This window comes from Cucurbita maxima, unplaced genomic scaffold (genome assembly GCF_002738345.1).
Source record: "Cucurbita maxima cultivar Rimu unplaced genomic scaffold, Cmax_1.0 Cma_Scf00018, whole genome shotgun sequence".
In the NCBI taxonomy this organism is placed as follows: Eukaryota; Viridiplantae; Streptophyta; class Magnoliopsida; order Cucurbitales; family Cucurbitaceae; genus Cucurbita; species Cucurbita maxima.
Genome location: NW_019272034.1, coordinates 1,905,593 through 1,923,560, shown reverse-complemented (window position 1 = coordinate 1,923,560; position 17,968 = coordinate 1,905,593). Strand labels below are relative to the sequence as shown.

The 17,968-nt window shown below is 37.9% G+C and overlaps 6 protein-coding genes and 1 long non-coding RNA gene across 11 annotated transcripts; all 7 read right to left on the bottom strand.

Moving 5' to 3' along the window:
- Positions 1–40: 40 nt before the first annotated feature.
- Positions 41–1,563, bottom strand: LOC111492566 (LOB domain-containing protein 41-like). 2 transcript variants are annotated; one of them, XM_023141904.1, is made up of 3 exons: positions 1,198–1,563; positions 339–1,110; positions 41–301 (listed from the first exon to the last, which is right to left on the bottom strand). In XM_023141904.1, the coding sequence occupies exons 1-2, from the start codon at positions 1,385–1,387 to the stop codon at positions 368–370; spliced, it is 933 nt and encodes a 310-aa protein (XP_022997672.1). In that variant the 5' UTR covers positions 1,388–1,563; the 3' UTR covers positions 41–301; positions 339–367. The 2 variants fall into 2 exon arrangements, with proteins under 2 accessions (XP_022997672.1, XP_022997669.1); XM_023141901.1 differs by having other exon boundaries at positions 41–1,110; positions 1,198–1,562.
- Positions 1,564–4,520: 2,957 nt separating this feature from the next.
- LOC111492569 lies at positions 4,521–5,842 on the bottom strand. Its single transcript, XM_023141909.1, has 3 exons — positions 5,689–5,842; positions 4,929–5,179; positions 4,521–4,842 (listed from the first exon to the last, which is right to left on the bottom strand). Exons 2-3 carry the CDS (start codon positions 5,145–5,147, stop codon positions 4,525–4,527), a joined length of 537 nt encoding a protein of 178 aa, XP_022997677.1. The 5' UTR covers positions 5,148–5,179; positions 5,689–5,842; the 3' UTR covers positions 4,521–4,524.
- Positions 5,843–7,297: 1,455 nt separating this feature from the next.
- LOC111492570 lies at positions 7,298–7,874 on the bottom strand. The gene is made up of 3 exons (XR_002719902.1): positions 7,788–7,874; positions 7,671–7,705; positions 7,298–7,533 (listed from the first exon to the last, which is right to left on the bottom strand). It is a non-coding gene; the product is annotated as an uncharacterized LOC111492570 (long non-coding RNA).
- A 42-nt stretch (positions 7,875–7,916) lies between these two features.
- On the bottom strand, positions 7,917–8,492 carry LOC111493223. Its single transcript, XM_023142868.1, has 2 exons — positions 8,248–8,492; positions 7,917–8,174 (listed from the first exon to the last, which is right to left on the bottom strand). The coding sequence occupies exons 1-2, from the start codon at positions 8,482–8,484 to the stop codon at positions 7,917–7,919; spliced, it is 495 nt and encodes a 164-aa protein (XP_022998636.1). The 5' UTR covers positions 8,485–8,492.
- Positions 8,493–9,127: 635 nt separating this feature from the next.
- Positions 9,128–10,992, bottom strand: LOC111492563 (phenolic glucoside malonyltransferase 1-like). The gene is made up of 2 exons (XM_023141898.1): positions 10,173–10,992; positions 9,128–9,923 (listed from the first exon to the last, which is right to left on the bottom strand). The coding sequence occupies exons 1-2, from the start codon at positions 10,909–10,911 to the stop codon at positions 9,292–9,294; spliced, it is 1,371 nt and encodes a 456-aa protein (XP_022997666.1). The 5' UTR covers positions 10,912–10,992; the 3' UTR covers positions 9,128–9,291.
- Positions 10,993–12,504: 1,512 nt separating this feature from the next.
- LOC111492567 (transcription factor bHLH75-like) lies at positions 12,505–14,168 on the bottom strand. 3 transcript variants are annotated; one of them, XM_023141907.1, is made up of 6 exons: positions 13,637–14,168; positions 13,444–13,560; positions 13,270–13,335; positions 13,124–13,192; positions 12,961–13,038; positions 12,505–12,812 (listed from the first exon to the last, which is right to left on the bottom strand). In XM_023141907.1, exons 1-6 carry the CDS (start codon positions 14,021–14,023, stop codon positions 12,783–12,785), a joined length of 747 nt encoding a protein of 248 aa, XP_022997675.1. In that variant the 5' UTR covers positions 14,024–14,168; the 3' UTR covers positions 12,505–12,782. The 3 variants fall into 3 exon arrangements, with proteins under 3 accessions (XP_022997675.1, XP_022997673.1, XP_022997674.1); XM_023141905.1 differs by having other exon boundaries at positions 12,505–12,802; positions 13,637–14,167; XM_023141906.1 differs by having other exon boundaries at positions 12,505–12,799; positions 13,637–14,165.
- A 606-nt stretch (positions 14,169–14,774) lies between these two features.
- Positions 14,775–17,869, bottom strand: LOC111492565 (mannose-6-phosphate isomerase 1-like). 2 transcript variants are annotated; one of them, XM_023141900.1, is made up of 6 exons: positions 16,992–17,868; positions 16,755–16,922; positions 16,467–16,682; positions 15,374–15,640; positions 15,002–15,238; positions 14,775–14,865 (listed from the first exon to the last, which is right to left on the bottom strand). In XM_023141900.1, the coding sequence occupies exons 1-6, from the start codon at positions 17,328–17,330 to the stop codon at positions 14,821–14,823; spliced, it is 1,272 nt and encodes a 423-aa protein (XP_022997668.1). In that variant the 5' UTR covers positions 17,331–17,868; the 3' UTR covers positions 14,775–14,820. The 2 variants fall into 2 exon arrangements, with proteins under 2 accessions (XP_022997668.1, XP_022997667.1); XM_023141899.1 differs by lacking the exon at positions 14,775–14,865 and having other exon boundaries at positions 14,903–15,238; positions 16,992–17,869.
- Between the last annotated feature and the right edge of the window lie 99 nt (positions 17,870–17,968).

Sequence of the window (17,968 nt, the reverse complement as noted above, 5' to 3'; positions counted from 1 at the left end):
AAAAAAAAAAAAAAAAAAAAAAAAAGGGAGATTAAAGATCAATAATCAAGAACTAAGAACCTTTTCGCCTCCTGTTGCATTTTTACAAGACTTACATTTAAATATACACATTGCGACCACGTATATATATTCCTTTTCTTATACACATCGCGTCTCATTACAAAAGGGGAAAGAGATAGGGTCAAAACAGTAATTCAACAAAACCAAAAAAAAAATATAAAAACACAAACAAACAAATGGTCGAGATCTCTTCTATGCCACCGCAGATAGTCAATTCCCGCCGTCAAAATTGTCCTCTTTTATTCGCTTATTCGCTTTTTTGTTTTGTTTTTATGTTTTTTTTCAATATGTGGGCTCATTATCAGGCCTAGTTTCCGGCTGCAAAATCCAGGCCCAAAACCGTATTGCACGTTTCCTTATTGGGCCTCAACCCACCGTCGGCCTCTATCTTTCGCTTCTTCATTGGAACCACGTGTTGGGCACGTGATACCGGCTCCATCCCCAGGGTAAGTTCTAGAGCTAATTCGCTTTCCGGAATTGTCATCCTGCCGCCGTCGTGGTTGGTGAACTTCCTTTGTACGTGACTGGATCCCGATCTGAAAAAAGCTGACGACGGCGAAAGAGGAGAAACATCCGCCGTCTCCACCGAGATCATGCTCTCGGTTTCTTTGCTCTCATGTTCGAGATGCGGCGAGTCTGATTGGTGACTCAGCGACGACTCGCCGCTCGACGAACGGTTAATCTCTGTCGAGGTGAACAGTCGCCGAGTCGACTCCGCTACGGCAGATACGATTCCAGTACTCTCTTTATCCTTCACGGCCGATCGCTTAAAACGGCACCGAGTCCTGACTCGCCGGTTCGCTCCACCATCGTTGGAGGCGGCGGAGTTTTCATCCTTCGAAATATGACGAATGTCGTAAGCCTTCAACGGCGGCCCATCGCCAGTCGCGGCCGCCTCAAAATTAATCGGAATAATCGGAGCGCCTTTAAGCACCGCCTCAACAGCCGCCTGACAGAGATGCCAATTACTAGACCACAACAATCCAACCGATCCGTAAATCGGATTCACAATCCGTCCACAAGCCTCATAGAGAAGAGATCTAAAGATCGCTACAAAATCGAACCGAACACAAATTTCAATCAAAATGCACAAAATCAGCAACCATCAACCAACAAAATTCAAGAAACAGAACTCACCAGGCCGTAGATGCTCAGGACCAGCGTTGATAAGATTCATGAGTCCAGCACGGCCGTAAAACTTAGCAAGAAAAACAGTAGCGTTAGCCTGAGATTCAGGACTCTTGATCCACTGCAAACAAGGTCGAATACTGCAATTTTCACTACAACCTTTGCGAAGAACTCTGCAACCATTACAACTCATCCGCATTTTTAGCAACCGCAATGACAGAAGGAAATCATAAAATCCGAAGAATGAATAGAGGGAGAAGTGAGGAAGAAGATAAGGTGGAAATAGTTCTGAGGATTGAAGAAAAGTCCCGGAGGATATTTAAGAGGGAAACTAATATTAATCTGCGAGCCGGTGGGGCTTTCAGGGAAAACTGGGGCACGCAGATTTAGATTAATATATAATTATTTTAAAAATTAAAAAAAAAAAAAAAAAAAAGACTTTTAAAAAGACTGGTTTCCATACTCCGGGAGCTTCCATTTTGAACCCACTTTTCCATGACCTGCTCTACCTACCAGCAGCCAAATCCGTTCACCTTCACATAAAATATACCTCCTTTTCTTTCCCCACGCGCTTTTCCTCTACGTGAGACCACTCGCTTTATCCAATTTCCTTTTATCAATATAGTTAAAAATTATATATACGTTTCAATTAATCAACTCAAAACTTCAACAAGATCCGACCAAAACAAAGGGACAAAAACTGCCTCTCCGATGGACCTTACGAGGGTAAAGTCGTAATTTAAGAACTATTTTTCTTGAAGCTGAAACGTGGAAATAATGCAAAAAAAAAAAAAGAAAAAAGGAAAATCCGAAAAGCAGATATAGGCGCGTGGGGAATACTTTCAGGATGTCAAAAATATGGTCGAATTGCCACATAACGTGGAATAAACCGGGCCCCACACAGCGCCCCTGTATTTAAATTTTAAAAAATAAAATAAAATAAAATAAAATAAAAAAATCTCCCGGTTTTCAGGAAGATTGGAGAAAAGTGGTTTTTGAAGCAAAACCAGTAGCCGGTTTTTTTCAGGACTGTGGGCGCTCAACAAAAACCCCGTAGCCAACGGTTTTCAAATTTAATTTTATTTTTTAATTTAAAAATAAATAAAATAAAAGAGGCGTGCTGCTTTTTCTAATTTGAATTAATTTGGGATTTATCCTCAAATAATTATCATAATTTCTCTTAGCTTTTGATTTGGATTAGCTAATTGTGGCGCTCACGTGAACACACCCTCCTCCGACTTTTATTTCAGAGGGAATCTTTCTTTTTCAGATCTTAAATTGTATTTATTAATAAACCTGGATATTTTTTTCCCCTTTTTTATTTGCTTTATTCTTTGTTCATAATAATTTGCTACCATTGGTAATTGAATTTCAAATATTTTTATTTTAAACTTGGTATGCTTTTAAATAAATGTAATTTTAAATTCCAAGTATTTTAAACTTGGAATGTGACAGAAACACGTTGTAATTATGCAAGAACATTAAAAAAAAAAATCATAAAAATACTTTAGGCATCTTACATTTACTTAATAAACTAAAATAAATGCAAGAAAATATAAAAGTAATGGCTTTGGAATTAGAAATTGGTCAGGAAACAGACAAAAATAATTAATAAAATCATTCGAGTTATTTACTTTTTGTAGATCTTTCTTTATTTGTCCATAAGCGTCTCATTTTGAAGGGTATTTAATGCAGATGGATTTTATTTTATTTTAAACGCAAAACAATTAAATAAATATACATATTTCAACTCAAATAAATAAATAAGTATAAATATTATCTTAAAAAAATGAAAACAGTGGACAATTGGAATTTTAAATCCACAAAAAAAAAATAATAATAATAATTTCCATCTGGTTTTTTGCTGAAATTAGCAAGTGGTGCATGGAGCAGGAAAAAGAAGGACACGTGGCAGAAAATGGAAGAAGAAGAGAGAGATGTGCCGTTCATGCAGGGAATGTTTCTAGAACGGTGTACGAAGAGCGCGTGAAGTTTACGCTCCCAGAATGTCGTGGCAAACCGTCACGTTAATGGGGCTCCTGGTTTTTGGGAAATCCGGAATTTTGAATCCCATTTCTGGTTACCGGTTTCTGGTTTTGTTGTGACTATGGGCGCCTCCTTACCCCTAATCCAACTATTTTCTCCAACCAATTTCGCATTTATATTTTTCTCTCACCTACCTTTGCCTAATCTTCTTTTTTTTTTTATTTATTTATTATTTTTTTTCATTCAATTACCAATTATTAATTATGTAGAAATCTCAAATAATTTTAATGTACATTTCATATTTAAAAAGCAAATAAAATATAAAACTAAAATAAGAAATTCTATATTCATATATATATATATATATACAATCTTTACTGATATTGTTAATTCAAGAGATAGTATAGGATTGGGCCTTAATTAACATTGTTGGGCCTCAATAGTTATTGGGCTTCTGATTTATCAAACACTTGGAAGTCTGTAGCCCAAAGTTTATTTTCATGGTACCACTAATGATAATGGAACTTTCCACGTGGCACTATATTTATTTTGAGAAAAAAGTAGGAAAAAAAATGTGGACCAAATGAATTTTATTGGCCAGCCGCCTTTTATGATCAATAGCCTGACAATATAAATATATTATCTACTTTGTCCATGATGTATATACATCAATCTCGAGAGAGAGAGAGAGAGAGAGGAGGAGGTAAGAAATACTTCGTTCTCCTCAACGAGAGAACAAATTAGTTTTAGCAATGAAGAATGTCACAACCTAACAGCGGGCAGTGACCCCGACCCCATGTACAAAGACAAAAAGATAGACACACAACACCTATCCATCCCGATCCCCAAGGCAGACACATGCTCAATAAAGAGGTGATAGGATAAATAATGACCATAAACATTTACATGGCAAATAATCCAAAATCCAAAATCCAAAAAAAAAAAAAAAAAAANAAAAAAAAAAAAAAAAAAAAAAAAAAAAAAAAAAAAAAAAAAAAAAAAAAAAAAAAAAAAAAAAAAAAAAAAAAAAACTCTATACATTAACTCATAGATCCAACCAAACCTTTTCTCTACAACATAAGGTTTGTTTGTCCCACAAAGCTACCTTAAAGAAACCAAAAGAAAAAAAGAAAAAAAATCAAATTTGGATGATCACCAAGAACAGAACAACATTTTGTTACATTTACACTACACTTAGGAGATGTGGATGATCTCAAATTCTCATGCATCTCTATCGTGAAATATTGTTTCCTCTGCTTGTTACAAAAGTAGTGTTGTCTTGCCTGTGGTTGAAAACTCTGTTGCCACTCTCCATTCTCTATTTACACTTCCATTCATGGAGGTTGGTTTTCAAGCAACTGCAGGGATCCTTGAATTCTGCCGGTCCCTACTCAGGCAATCAAATCCTTCTACTCTAACCGCAGCCGGTTTAAGACCGAACGTCATTCTCGCACACCCTCCTCCTCCCCCTTTGTGTGACCCCGCCGATGATGGCGATGAGAGACTCAATGGGGAATATGCTGCTGCAGCCAATACTGGCATAGGACTACTGAGTTTCTCATCTCTAAACCGCGCATCCTGGATTAATGGATTGGAAGCCCTGCTCGGCGGAGACCCGCAATAAAACGGAGGTGATGACGCCACATTGATGCTAGATTGTTCCGACCCCTATCGACATTCAAATCACATTATAATGACATTCATTAGTAGATCATGTAAAGAACTCAAGTTGAATCAGGGGAGTGAGAGCTAACCTTGTTTAAAATGATGTCTAGAAGGTCTGCCCCAGCTTTTGAATCACAAGCCTCAGCTTGGTGCCATTTCAAGGGGTGTTTAATGTGATTGTTAGCAAGAATTGCAAGCCGCCTGGGCTTGGGACACACAACAGGGTTCTTCAGATCAGAGATAGAGGCATACCCCCTTGTCTCTTCACATGAATAAAAGGTGTTCTGCTGAAAAATGAATTGATTCATCTTTCAAACTGGCAGATCCACAGAAGAAACGCCTGCATAAATCACCAACCACAAACAATAACTTAAATCTATCCAACCTCAAAATACCCTAATTATACCAAAGGGTAGCAGATCGTATAGCCAAGCAACAGATCCAAATATCTCTAATTCAAAATAAAATCAAGTGCCATAACATTTCAGGTAAAATTTGCCCAACCAGAAACAGATCTGAGATCTAGACATAGAACAAGATCGGACAACCTCTTTTCAGAATCAAGCTAAACGCGAGTTGATCTTTCCTTTCCGTAACGAGGACGAACACAAAACAAAGATCAAAGCATCGGATATATAGAATTGGGGGTATGGATTGCTAAGAAGCGTCCAGATCCGGGAAAAACGAAGGAAGGGTGGACCAAAAATAGGAAAGGCACACAGCAGCCAAGGGAATAGAAACCGAAAATTCATCAGCTAAAACTCGAAGAATTCAAAGAAATTTCGATCTGGATATGATAAAAATAGACGAAGAACAGATTAGAGTGATAAAAGGGATAAAGAGATTAACCTGAAGGAACCCCAAAGAAAGATGAGGAAAGCTGGAGCTTTGAGCCACCGGAGGGGAGAAAGTCGCTACGGTGTTGGTGGGTTTCCTATATACTGCGAGAGTAAACGGGCGACGACCGGTCGAAACGACGCCGTTGAGAGGTGTTTTTTGTCTTTTTGTCTTTTTTTTTTTTTTTTTCTTCTTTTTACCGAAAATAGCTGGCTTAGAGTAGTTGGAGAATACAATTAATTACAGCCATTTTAAATTTTACCATTTTCTTTTTGTTTAGGGTTAAGTGAAATATGTTTATTTTTTAAGTAAATTATACGAATTTATATTTAAACTAGCTAATTTACTATAGTTCCTAATAATAATAATAATAATAATATGTAAATAAGTAAATGAAAAAAAAAATTAAAAAAAAAAGACAAAAAGAGATGGATTTTTGGTTCGAGCAAATTTGTAGCGTTTTAGCTAGCATGTATCCTCCAAACTTGGAGTCTTAATTTTAGGGGTTTAGGCAAGCTCCTTGTGATTTTGGTGTCTATGGATTCCACTTCAGGAGTACAACAATCTTGTTGAAAGAAACAGATTCATCTAAACCCTAGAACAAGATACGAGCGACAAAAGAAGCAAGGAGAGAGACGTTTGGTGTCCATAAATGTAACTGTACCACAACTTTATTGAAGAAAGTAAGTTCATCTAAAGCTCGAGATAAGAGATACAAGTGGTAAAGCATACAAGACAATCTAGGAAGAAGAAGGTCGTCCTAGTCTAACCTAACCCAATTTGGTTTGGTCTAACTGATCAGATCCAATTAGACTGGTTCTAGTGTATTTTGGCTATCTCCATCCATCTTTTGTTTTATATAAATGAACTTCTCATTATTATTTTATTTGAATTTTCAACATGCATGCACACGTTTAAATGTTTTAAATTTTACGCATTTTTTTCCTTATTCGGCGTCAATAAGGGCAACCCCTCGAGAAGCAAATCGTTACATTTACAATTATAGATTAATTATTTATTTATATTTTAATTTGGTTATTGACACATAAATTGTGCTTTACATTAACAAAAAAAAATCTATATATTTCTTTTGAACCGTTACATTTAAACTTTAAACTACAGTACAATAAATTATTATAATTAGTTAGATAAAGCAAGACACGATAAAAAAAAATTAAAAAAAAAACCCTAAAAAAAAAAACCCTAAACCCTAAACCGTTTAGATTCTAACCAAGCAGGACTAACTTTTCATAATAATTCAACAATAGCATTAACGACCGAATAACTAAGACAAGATTAATAAGATGAGATACAACTTAATCAATTTCGTTTTGTCAGTTTAGAAGGTACGAACAATCTAATCATTCATAACAATTGCAGATGATTAAAATCACTCGTACCTATTAATATCAATCAAGTGTTAAATGTAATTACTATAGAATGCTTATAGAGTTTAGCATAACCTTTTCTTATCGATAGAAGAAAACAGAAGAAATAGAGATTTCCGTTTACATAGCTCTTTCTTGCGTGCAAAGATGAGAGTGGAACTGAGACGTGACATGAAAAGCCATGAAAATGGGACTGAAGGAATCAGTAAGGAAATCAGAAATGGTGCACAAAGCAGCAAAAAGAATTTTCTTAAACAATAATTACAAAGAAATTGCACCATATGAAAATTATGATTGCTCTCAGATCAGATCATTTTGAAGTACAAATTAGCGATAAAAACACATAAATTTGAGGCTAAGGATACAGTCTCCAGAAGAAATGGGGCTGCTTGAGGCCAATGGGTCCAGTTGCATGACAAAATTTTCCGCCTAATAACAGTTGTAACAATGAGCCACCATCTTCTGATTACTGCAGACACCAAATTGTTTTAAGGGGTGATGATGTTGAGATCAATGAGATATCATTTCTCAAGTTTGAAATATGATGCAATAATTTAAGTTATAGAACATGAAAACAAAATATACCTAAGCGTGATATGAACATACATAAATCAAGTTGGAAGTGATGACAAACTTGATCCCTGAAGTTATGAAAATAAAGAAAAATCATGCAGCTAATTCAGGACTTAGAAAGAACATTCATGAAATATTGCTGAATCTTACAATTATCATGTCCCACATAGCTAAAGGAAAGAGAAAACAAGTCGTAGAAGCCATTGTTATAGCATGAAGTCGTCTTTTAAGTTGGTTCTGAGGGTGCATTGAAAAATAATCACATATCAGAATGCTAACTTAGATGTCAAAAGGAATGACCCTTCTCAAAGCTGATAAAATTCCAGCGAAGATGGGAATTGCCATTTCCTTCAAACCCAACACTAGTTCTGTCTGGTCCTGTTCTGTCTGATCGTTAGAGTCAGAGCCAAGAAGAAAGAGCAAGGGGTATACATAATCAAAGGTAACCCACCTCAGAGGTCCACAGGTTTTAAGACCCTTTCCCCACAAGATAGAGTACAAGGCTGTTATGCCACCATTTATCACAGAAGGAACTACCTAAAAGAGCAAGTTAGATGTAATAAGAAACTGATGAAATAATATGAGGAAGCTGTAAACATTTGGCTCTTACAGCTAAATGTTCCGCTTCACCTGAGTATTTGATAGGGGCTTTCCCCTCCAAGGTTTTTGCAAACTCAAGAATATGATGGCTGCTGGGGCCAAACAACAAAACAGAAAAAGTACAACGGAAGCTCCAGTCTGAGAAAAATATCGATACATGGAATAGATCGACCATATCCGAAAGAAATTTCCAACCATGTGGATTATCTGCAACGGTGTATGTCTGCAAAGATGGATACAATTTCATATTAGGAGGTGGATAAACCAACCCGCTTAGCTTAGCTTAAGATAGCATAAAATAGCAGCATCCTATTGAATCAATAGAACTATAAGAATTACTTTGCCAACAGTTTGTACATCAATGATTGCCAGAACTTACATACTAAACTCTGATTGTCCTCATTAACAAAATTGGAAGCATCACGTAGAGACTTAAGTGATTTCATCACTTCCCCAATTCATTATAGCCCCTTCCCGCAAATAAATTGTCATAAAACCTTAACTACATGCCATGTTATAACCATTCAAGTTCTGTGGAGCAGGTAATAAAATCAAGTAGAAAACTAAGGCATCCAAAATTTTAAGCTGTATTGTCCCTGACTACGGACTATTCCCAGCTTTATATATCCATTGTGCCAAATTTTTCGAATAGCCTAAGATTTTGTACATATAAATATATATGTACAAAACATCGAGATTTCTCATTGCACCCGATGCATGGCAAAAATAGATAGAACTCACTTAAGGAAGCAGTAGAATGATAAGTTTACATTGCAGGTTTAAAATCATTCAAACTTTACATTATTAATTTTGGTTGTGAAGTGATTCAAATCTCAAACAAATATTAGAACCAACACGGAGTTGATTTTTTATCCATTGCTTTCTGTTGCATTGTAATTTATGAGGCTCGATCGAGACACATATCATGAATAAAAACAAAACAAAACAAAATTTTTACTTTGAGCATGATGAAGATTCAAACATCCCACATCGAGAAATGTTACGCTATCTTAACTTATTGAACCATATATATATTCCTTATTTACCGCCAGCTTTAAAGCTCTTTAAGGCCCTTTGCAAAAGCCGCAGCAAAAGCCTCCATAACATCTTTCTTCGCTACCCACCCTAGTTCCACTCCGCCGTCTCGGCCGTCGCAGACAGAAACGGCTCCGGTTCCATCGATCGACACAACTTCCACCTTTGCTGGCGTCCCCCACCCGAAGTCCACGCTGTACAGCTCAAATCTCGGCGATCCGGCGGTGGTAAGCATCTTCCGATTGCTCCCAGCAACCTGTGTTAACATCGAAACCCACTGTTCGGCGCCGTCCAGAGCTCCGTTCTCTTCCAAGCTTTTAATCGCCTTTGATATGCCCTCCACCGCCGTGACCAGACCGTTTTCCCCCACCAACTTGGCTTTTTCTTGGTCGGTGGTCCTGCCGACCAGACAGTTCCCGAAGTAGTTCGCCGGCACTGGTGGGTCTAACCACCGCCGTGCGTCCACCGACAATCCGAAGGATATCTCCCCATCGTGGGGTGAGCCATCGGCCACGGCAGTACAGACCCATGTGTACGCCATCGCCACCGTGAAGGTGGAGATGTGGACCGGCGGCGGATGAACCGGATTCCAGCGGTTCAGTACCAATTGCTTGAGTTTTTGGATATTTTGGGGATTGAACTTGAATGTGCCTTTCAATAAAAAAAATTACATTACAACATTCCCATTAATTAAAATATAATAACATAATTATTATTTATTTAACTCAAAATATATTGTTTTATATAATAAAGTTTTATATATTGTTTATGTCACACACACTCATATATATATTTTTAATGCATTTCAAAATTTTCAATTAATAAAAATAAATTATAAACGTTTCTTATAGAATTTCAAAGTTTAAAATTATTTATTATTATTTATTTAGTTTAAAATACCTCGGAACAAATCCTGTTGAATTGACGGCGGCCAGAATTTCAAGCTTTTGTTGTCGGACCCTCCATGGGCCAACCAATCTCTCAAGAAAATGCCCTCGAGGCCCTTTGGGTCGACGATCACGCTCCGGTCATAAAACGGCATCGTTTCAGATGCCGTACTACCCGGCTTCGCTGACTCACCGCCGGCAACCAAATTTTTACAGAGACGAGCCCATAATTTCACGAACGACGTCGACGTCCTCCCGTCCAGAATCGCGTGATGGGAAGTAATTCCGATGCAAAATCCCTCGGTCCCAAACGAAGTCACCTGTAGCGCCATCACTGCCGCCCGGTCATCTGCCGCGGGAAGCCTCGGCACCAGAGTATGAAACTCCGCCGCCTCGCGCAACTCGTCGCTGACGAGATGGGAGAATTTGGAATCGGATTTGGCGAGGGTTAACAAAATGCCGTCGCCGAGGACGGTCTGGACGGCGGGTTTGGGAGAGTTTTCCGGCCAAACGACAGCGCCAGCGAGGGGAGGGTAGTGTTGCAAAGCGGCAGAGAGGGAGTTTTTTAGAGTGGAAACGACGACGTCGAAGGGCGCGGAAGATTTGTAGAAAAAGATGCGTTGGACTGGAGGGAAGCGGAGCCAGAGGATATCGAAGAAGGTGAGCGGAAGAGAGAAGGGGAGGAGGGAGCCATGGGGCAGAGGCACCGTGCAGAGGTGGAGGACGTTGACGGAGGGATGCATTTCCGCCATGGAATTTTTTGCGGACTGCTTTCTCTAAAACGTATTTGTCTGTTTTATATCACGTGCTTGACGAGTTCAAAAGATTGTGGACCTGAAAAAGCTCCACATTTCCGAAAGAACGCCTGCAAATAACTCAATTCGCCGCGACCTAGACATGTCTACTGTGTCCATCCAGCTGTCTATTTTATTATTTCTCTAAAATTTTCTATTTATTTATTATGTGGAAATTGAACCCGATATTTTTTTTTACCAATTTATTGTTCTTTTTTTAAAAAATAGGTATTTTTTTTTTTTTTTTAATTTTTTCAGTATAACTTTAATAAAAAAATGGTAAAAAATCTTAATAAATCAATATTTATATAATTATTGTAATTTAATTTAAAAATTATTATTGTCATTTATGGCCTATTTTAAGTTTTTCATAATTATTTTAAGCAATTATTATTTGATGAGGTTGCGTGATATTGTTCCCTTCCTTGATTTTCAGGTAGAATAACCTAGTTCGTTGGAGCGTGCCTCAAACAAGACAGGAAAATAAAGGGATTGAAAGAGAAAAAAGGATCATGCAAGAAGTACTTATATTGTTGCATCCGATCTTGAATCACACATCACGTGTGAATGAGACAATAATACGAGGTCATTTGGTTGGTAGGATAATTTGAAATTTTGAAATCCATGAATTTGATGGGTCGAAATTGAAAACTCGGGTTCTTGAAGTCCACGTTTGGAGTGTATGGTTGGAATGAATGAAGTTCGTGTAACTCTGTGTTTGAGGTGTAAGTTTAGACTGTAACGAGTTTGGCTAGTTTTTTTTTTTCATTGATTTTTTAAAGTTTTTTTTTTTTAATGTCACTGCTCTAGCTCAATCATAAAAACTATTTGAGTTTGATTTGCTTCGTCACATGTAACCATGGCAAGCCCCACGAAACCCCACTTCCATGTATGCAAGGTATTCGCTGAAATGCCCCAATGACTATTCCCCACAGTTTTATTCTCTTTAATCGGCCATGGCCTTGGGATCTTTTGCTTATCGTTTGTACGTAGGGCCAATTCGGTTAGCCCCCTTATTATTTCTGTCTGTTTTCTTTTGTTCTTGTTCAATTAATATGTGGGGTATTCCATAATTTGTTTCTCTGTTCGTCCTAGCTGGTGGTTGCCCTTTAAACACTACTTCTTATCCTCCTTACGTGATGGAGAAGAGCCATTGGGAGGTGTCATAATGTATTACGCTTTGAGGGATTTTGGATTTTAGAGAGTATCGGGAATTGGTCCAGATCCTATGATTTGGACATACTATAGGAGACGTCTCTCATGAAATCTGCAATGTCTAAGATGCTTTTCTCTCTTCTGTTATTTGTATGCAATGTCTAAGATGCTTTTCTCTCTTTTGTTATTTGTATTCATCTAGATTGAGTGTGTGTTATCGTGAGATGTTTGGAGCATTTGCTATATCTTTCATTTGAACTTCAAAGAGCCTTAAGCTATTTGGCTTAGAACAAGAGATAACTGTAACTGTGCAATGTTGAAAGAATCACAGTCTTGCAAGGATCTCCGTTATTTCATCAGGTTTTTTGAACAAGTAGACATGATTTACAGACAAGATAACAAAATCCCACAAAGAAACTGTTATAGACAGTATTAGGTATTTGATTGCAATTTGCAGCAGATGTAGAATTGATACATCACTGTCTGGTAGTTTTGCTTACAGCATTTTGTGGACTTATGAGAAACCAATCATGTTTGCCTAGAAAGAAAGTGAATATAGGAAGCAGATTCATGAGAATAGATAACAAATGCCCCACAGTCAAAAGGGCTTACTCTAGTGGAACCAACTGTGCTCTCTTTATCATTTGCTTATTTATTTCTCTTCCTCCTGTTCCTCATGTGATCTTGTCCCCTGCAATATTATGCTTTAAGCTTAAACGTCAATATTTCAACACTAATTAATATAGGATGCATCAATATCAATTCCATACTTGCAGTAAATTTATGTTTTATTTTTAATTTAGAAAGTAAAATGTCAAAAGTTAATACTCTTTCAGGAAGTTGTTGGATTACCGAAGCTGTTCTGGTAGCTCCCATGCCAGAATTTATGCCTAAAGTGGAACAGGCAGTTGCAAGCTCCATTGAGAGAAACTGAATTCAGGAACAAAGTGAATAGATCAGTGCTATTTGATGAAAACATTACAAATACTTATGAAAAGTGCACCATATTCCTCACCTCAACCTGATTCTGTAGTGAATGAACATAAGTGATTGTCTCATCCAACACCATTGTCATACCCATTGTCTGCAGAATAACATGGAAGTTTGATTTGAACTTGAGACTTCAATGTTTTGGTAAACAGGACCAGGAAAAGAAATTACCTTGTGGCAACCTGGAACAAGGCTTTGTAAGCATTTTAATTTGTTGTTGATTTTCTCCCTTCTCACCTGAAATATGAAAAATGGTTTCAGTATTGGACTTTTCATTTCACCTGAAATATCAATCCGTAAAACGACTTGTATGAGGAAGATGGATAGTATAAATCAGTAATATACCCTTTCTGCTAAGCTGTGACTATGGGTAGCTTCACCTCTTTTTGCTCTAATATGAACTACTTCTGCATGCTTTTCTTGTTCTTTCTCACATTTCCTTCTTTTCCTTCCTCCTAAGGTCTGAGTAAACAAAGAAACCAATAAGAACACACATCAAATACTCAAAGACAGAATTTGATGAAGAATTGACACTTGCCTTCAAATTCCTAGCAACACTACAGTTATTGCCAAAAGCTGCACAAGGGGTTCCTGAGAAGCTTACCAATACTTGTTTTGATTTTCTGTTCATGGTTTGTTGAGAGATATCTACCAGTGGACTGCTTCGAGTTATCACCGGAAACTCATTCTGACATTTCCACAGGGCAAGACGAGGAAAATCAGAAATTGAGCTCCGTGTTGTGTTTTCTGGTAACTGGAAATGGTAGCCCAAGAAGTTTTCTTCTGAGAAGTCTGTTTCATTGAAATCCTCTAGCATGCTCTCTGTCATATTTGGGAACTGGTTTATGACTTCCATATTCAAACCCCTTTCTTCAGATGCTTTGGAGGACTTGAAGTGATGCAGGTCTTGTCTAAACTCTATCATGATTGAGTTTCTGAAAGTTTGCTTGCAGGCTTAACTACTTATATGAATCATTTAAATCGATTTACCATTTGTTTGTGGATGTAATTCGTTTTCCTTCAAAATTAAGTAAATGAAGATTATTGCTAGATAGCTAGCTGTTGTGATCTGCCTCATTTTCTGATGTTGAAATTCTCTGATGCTAGTAGGGTCCATGATAAGGATGTACACGTCATCTAATATTGATTGGCAAATGTAAGCATCTACGATTGGTTTGATTTACTACTGTCTTGAAAAGAGAGAGGGAATGATCAAAATTTGCGTGTAAAGAAGTAATAAAGCCATAAAGAGGAAAAAATGAAGATAAGTACACAAATCCTCCTTTCTTCGAAAATTCTTACTTTCCAAATGAACAGAATGTCTCTTCCGGGAAGCCTAGCTAGATTACTGATGGAATGAAGCAAAAGCCAACTAAAGTAGCTCAGGTAATCCTCACTATTCAGAATTTTCCTACCATTTTGATAATTTTTCAAATGCTTCTAAGACGAGATATAGTGAATTTCTTGGAAACTGGCAAAGGGTTGGATGATTAGTGCTCTCCTTGGAATGAAAATGATGGAAAAGACATTACTAGCTGAAAAAAGGTCTCTTTCTTGAATCAGATCTTGCATCCATTATTGCTGCTGCCTTCTGATAGGCTTCACTTTTTAAGAGAATCATTTTAATTATTTCTTACATTATATGTTTAAATTGGATGAAGTTCGATGAATAGTTCTGTATAACTTGGTGAAGTAGATGCTAATTTGTAAAATGGGTATGCTTTAGAGGTAGATGAAGTTGGAGGATCTGGATGAGTCTTTTCCTTCCAAAAGTTTGTAAATATATGCATGAAGAAGGTGAATCTTTTATTTACCATTTGTGTACGTATTAAAAGAACTTGTTGTTTACTCCTGCTCTGAAAATGAGCAACTCAACATTACTTGTTATGTTAATCCCAGTTTTAGCAGGTACAAAGAGGACGTCTCCTTCGCTGATTACATCATTTCTAAGTGAATCTTGAGGCAGCATCCTCCCCTCTCCTCCAGCAACCAGAAATATCGAAGGACCTTGGCTCACTGGAAATAAGACAGATGCACCCTTGGGAAGAACACATCGATCGACCTCGAATTCCTCAAATGGTGGAACATACTTTGTTATGTATTGATTCACATGAACTCCTTGGAGGATTTCAGGAAAGCCCTGCAGATCAAAGCAAATAAGCGTAACTTTTTCGGTTGTTGATGGATGAACATCCAAGAACCTTGTATTGTCGCTTGAAGTTGATATGAAGTTTGGTTAGGGAAATGATTGTAATGGTTCAGTGGAGAAGTTCACCTGTTTGTAAGTAAATATGGCACAGAGAGTATGGACATCGCGAAACTTGGGAGTTAGGCCAGCCCGGACGACGTTATCAGATGTTGCCATGCACTCGATACACTCGCCGCTTATATATGCATGAGGCTCATTTGCCCCTAGGTACAGAGCTTCTCCAGGATTAAGCTTCACATGATTTAAGAAAAAGGCTGCTATGATGCCAACATCATCAGGATATTGCTTCTCCAGGCGTAAAACCAAAAGTTCCTTGGCAGTTAGTTGCCTCACCTGAAGAAAGATTAAATGAACAAATCATAAATGTTATACTCCAAAAGTCTGGCCGTGGGCAATTGTTCTTCAAACTTGAACAACAAGGCAAATACAGAGAGAATGAAGGATCATCCAACAGAAAAACAACTGATTTTAGACTTCCATGATGAAGTGTGAGACCCCACATTGGTTGTACAGGGGAACGGAGCATTCTTTACAAGAGCGTGGAAACTTCTTTATAATAAACACGTTTTAAAACCTTGAGAGAAAGCTCAAAGAGAATAATATCTGTTAGTGGTGGGTTTGAGCTGTTATAAATGATATCAAAGCCAAACACTTGGAAATGTACCCAAAGAGAAGAATATCTGTTAGTGGTGGAGTTGAGATGTTGTAAATGATGTTAGAGCCAAACATCAGGCTGTGTGCCAACGAGAATGTTATTCCCCAAAGAGGGTGAATTGTGAGGAGCGGTTATAAATGATATTAGAGTCAAACATCAGGCGGTGTATCAGCGAGGGTGTTGGGCCCCCAAGGATGGTGGATTGTGAGATCCCACGTCGGTTGAAGAAACCCAAAGAAACTTAGAAAGAAAAGCTCAAAGAAGACAATATCTACTATCTCAAAAGAGGACAATATCTTCCAGTCGTGTTTCTCTACTTTCTCTATCTTTTTTCAAAGAAAACAATATTACAGAGCATATGCAAACACAACTACAAGTTCTTCAAGGCCACAGTAACAGAGAATGAAGAGTGATTGCCAGAGATAAACAGTGGTTCCTAAATTCTATAGCCATAAAGAACAGATCACTTGAAGAAGAAAACCAAATAAAACATAGCATAGCTACCTCACTTTCAGAATGCAGTCGCCTTTTCAAGTCGGATATGGCTCTGGATATCAAAATTTTGGAAGCCGACATTAACTGGGTGAAAGCTAACCTCAGAGCAGCCTTCAGATCCTCTTCTTTATTTGCATGATCATCTAACAACAACAATCTGTTTCTGTCTGCATCACGAATCATCAGTAAAATCTCAGGAACAGAACGAAGAACATCCTTCAGCTCCTGGAAACAAAACAAAACAAAACAAAATTTAATAATCTATGGAGGATTTGACGTTGTCAGCAAATAATTTACCTCCACACTGATGAATCCACACAGAGCCTCGAACTCTGTAATGGCCAATGCCATTTCTGGCTTGTGATTCGCATCTCTATAAACTTTAGGTTCCACCTTATGAAGTAATTTCGCCAATTCCTTATCCGGATGAGCCTGAATCGACAATGGCTTCGCCACAGAAAGAACCTAAAGAAACGAAAACCCAAATGAGGAAGAACAGCATACAATCACCCGTTTGATTAATCAACGCCGTACCTTGAACAGAAAGGGGATATCAGACCCCCATTTCTCAGCAACCTTATCGCCGAGGACATTAGGGTTTTCCGAAACCCAGGACTTCAAGGAAGTGGAATCGGAGTCGATTGCACCACCATTATCGGCGGCGGCGATTACAAACGACGGTCCGGAATCATGAGTCCCCATCCAGAACTCGGCGTAGGGTTTATGGGAAGCGACAGACGATCCGGAGTTTAAGGCGAAGAGCCTGGCGACGAGGGAATCGTGTCCTCTGATTCCCCAATCGTAATTTTGAACGGAGCACTTTAATCGGCGGACATTGCTCTGTTTCGGCGTCAAAACAGGGTCAGACTCCATGGAATCACAGAGAGAAAGAGGAAGAAGAAGAAGAAGAAGAAGAGGGAGTTGTGGGAAGCTCAGAGAAGGTTGAAGCGGTATAAATGGATGACGTCCGCCATGGGAGAGGCGCACGGAAATGGAATTTTACTGGTTTTTTAAACAGTTTGAAACGGAGGGAAACAAATTAACGAAATAAGAGAGAGAAAGAGTAAAGACGGCGTTAGAGAGAGAGAGAGAGAGTCAAAGTGTTGACTTTTTATAGTATTCCTTATTTTTGTTTTATCTCTGTTTATTTTACGTGACATTTTGACGAGAAATTCAGTCAATATATCGCCTTTCCGATATGTTTTATTAGAATTTTAAATTTGGTAGAGAGTGGAGAGAGATTTTTCTTCATTAATTAAATAGGTTGGGACGAGAACTATACTCCTCATCTTGTTCACGAGAATTATACTCCTCACCTTCCACGTTAAATTAAAACCTCAATCTATCTTCCTTCTTCCTTTCTCTCCTTTCCGATCGAAACCCTAACTATTACTTCCTTCTTATTGCCAAGAACGCTCGGATCTCTATACTCTTCTTCCATCATCGCCTTCTATACCAATATTGGCATACTCTAGTGTTGATCCATCTTCAGTCCTAGGCAAGTAACCATA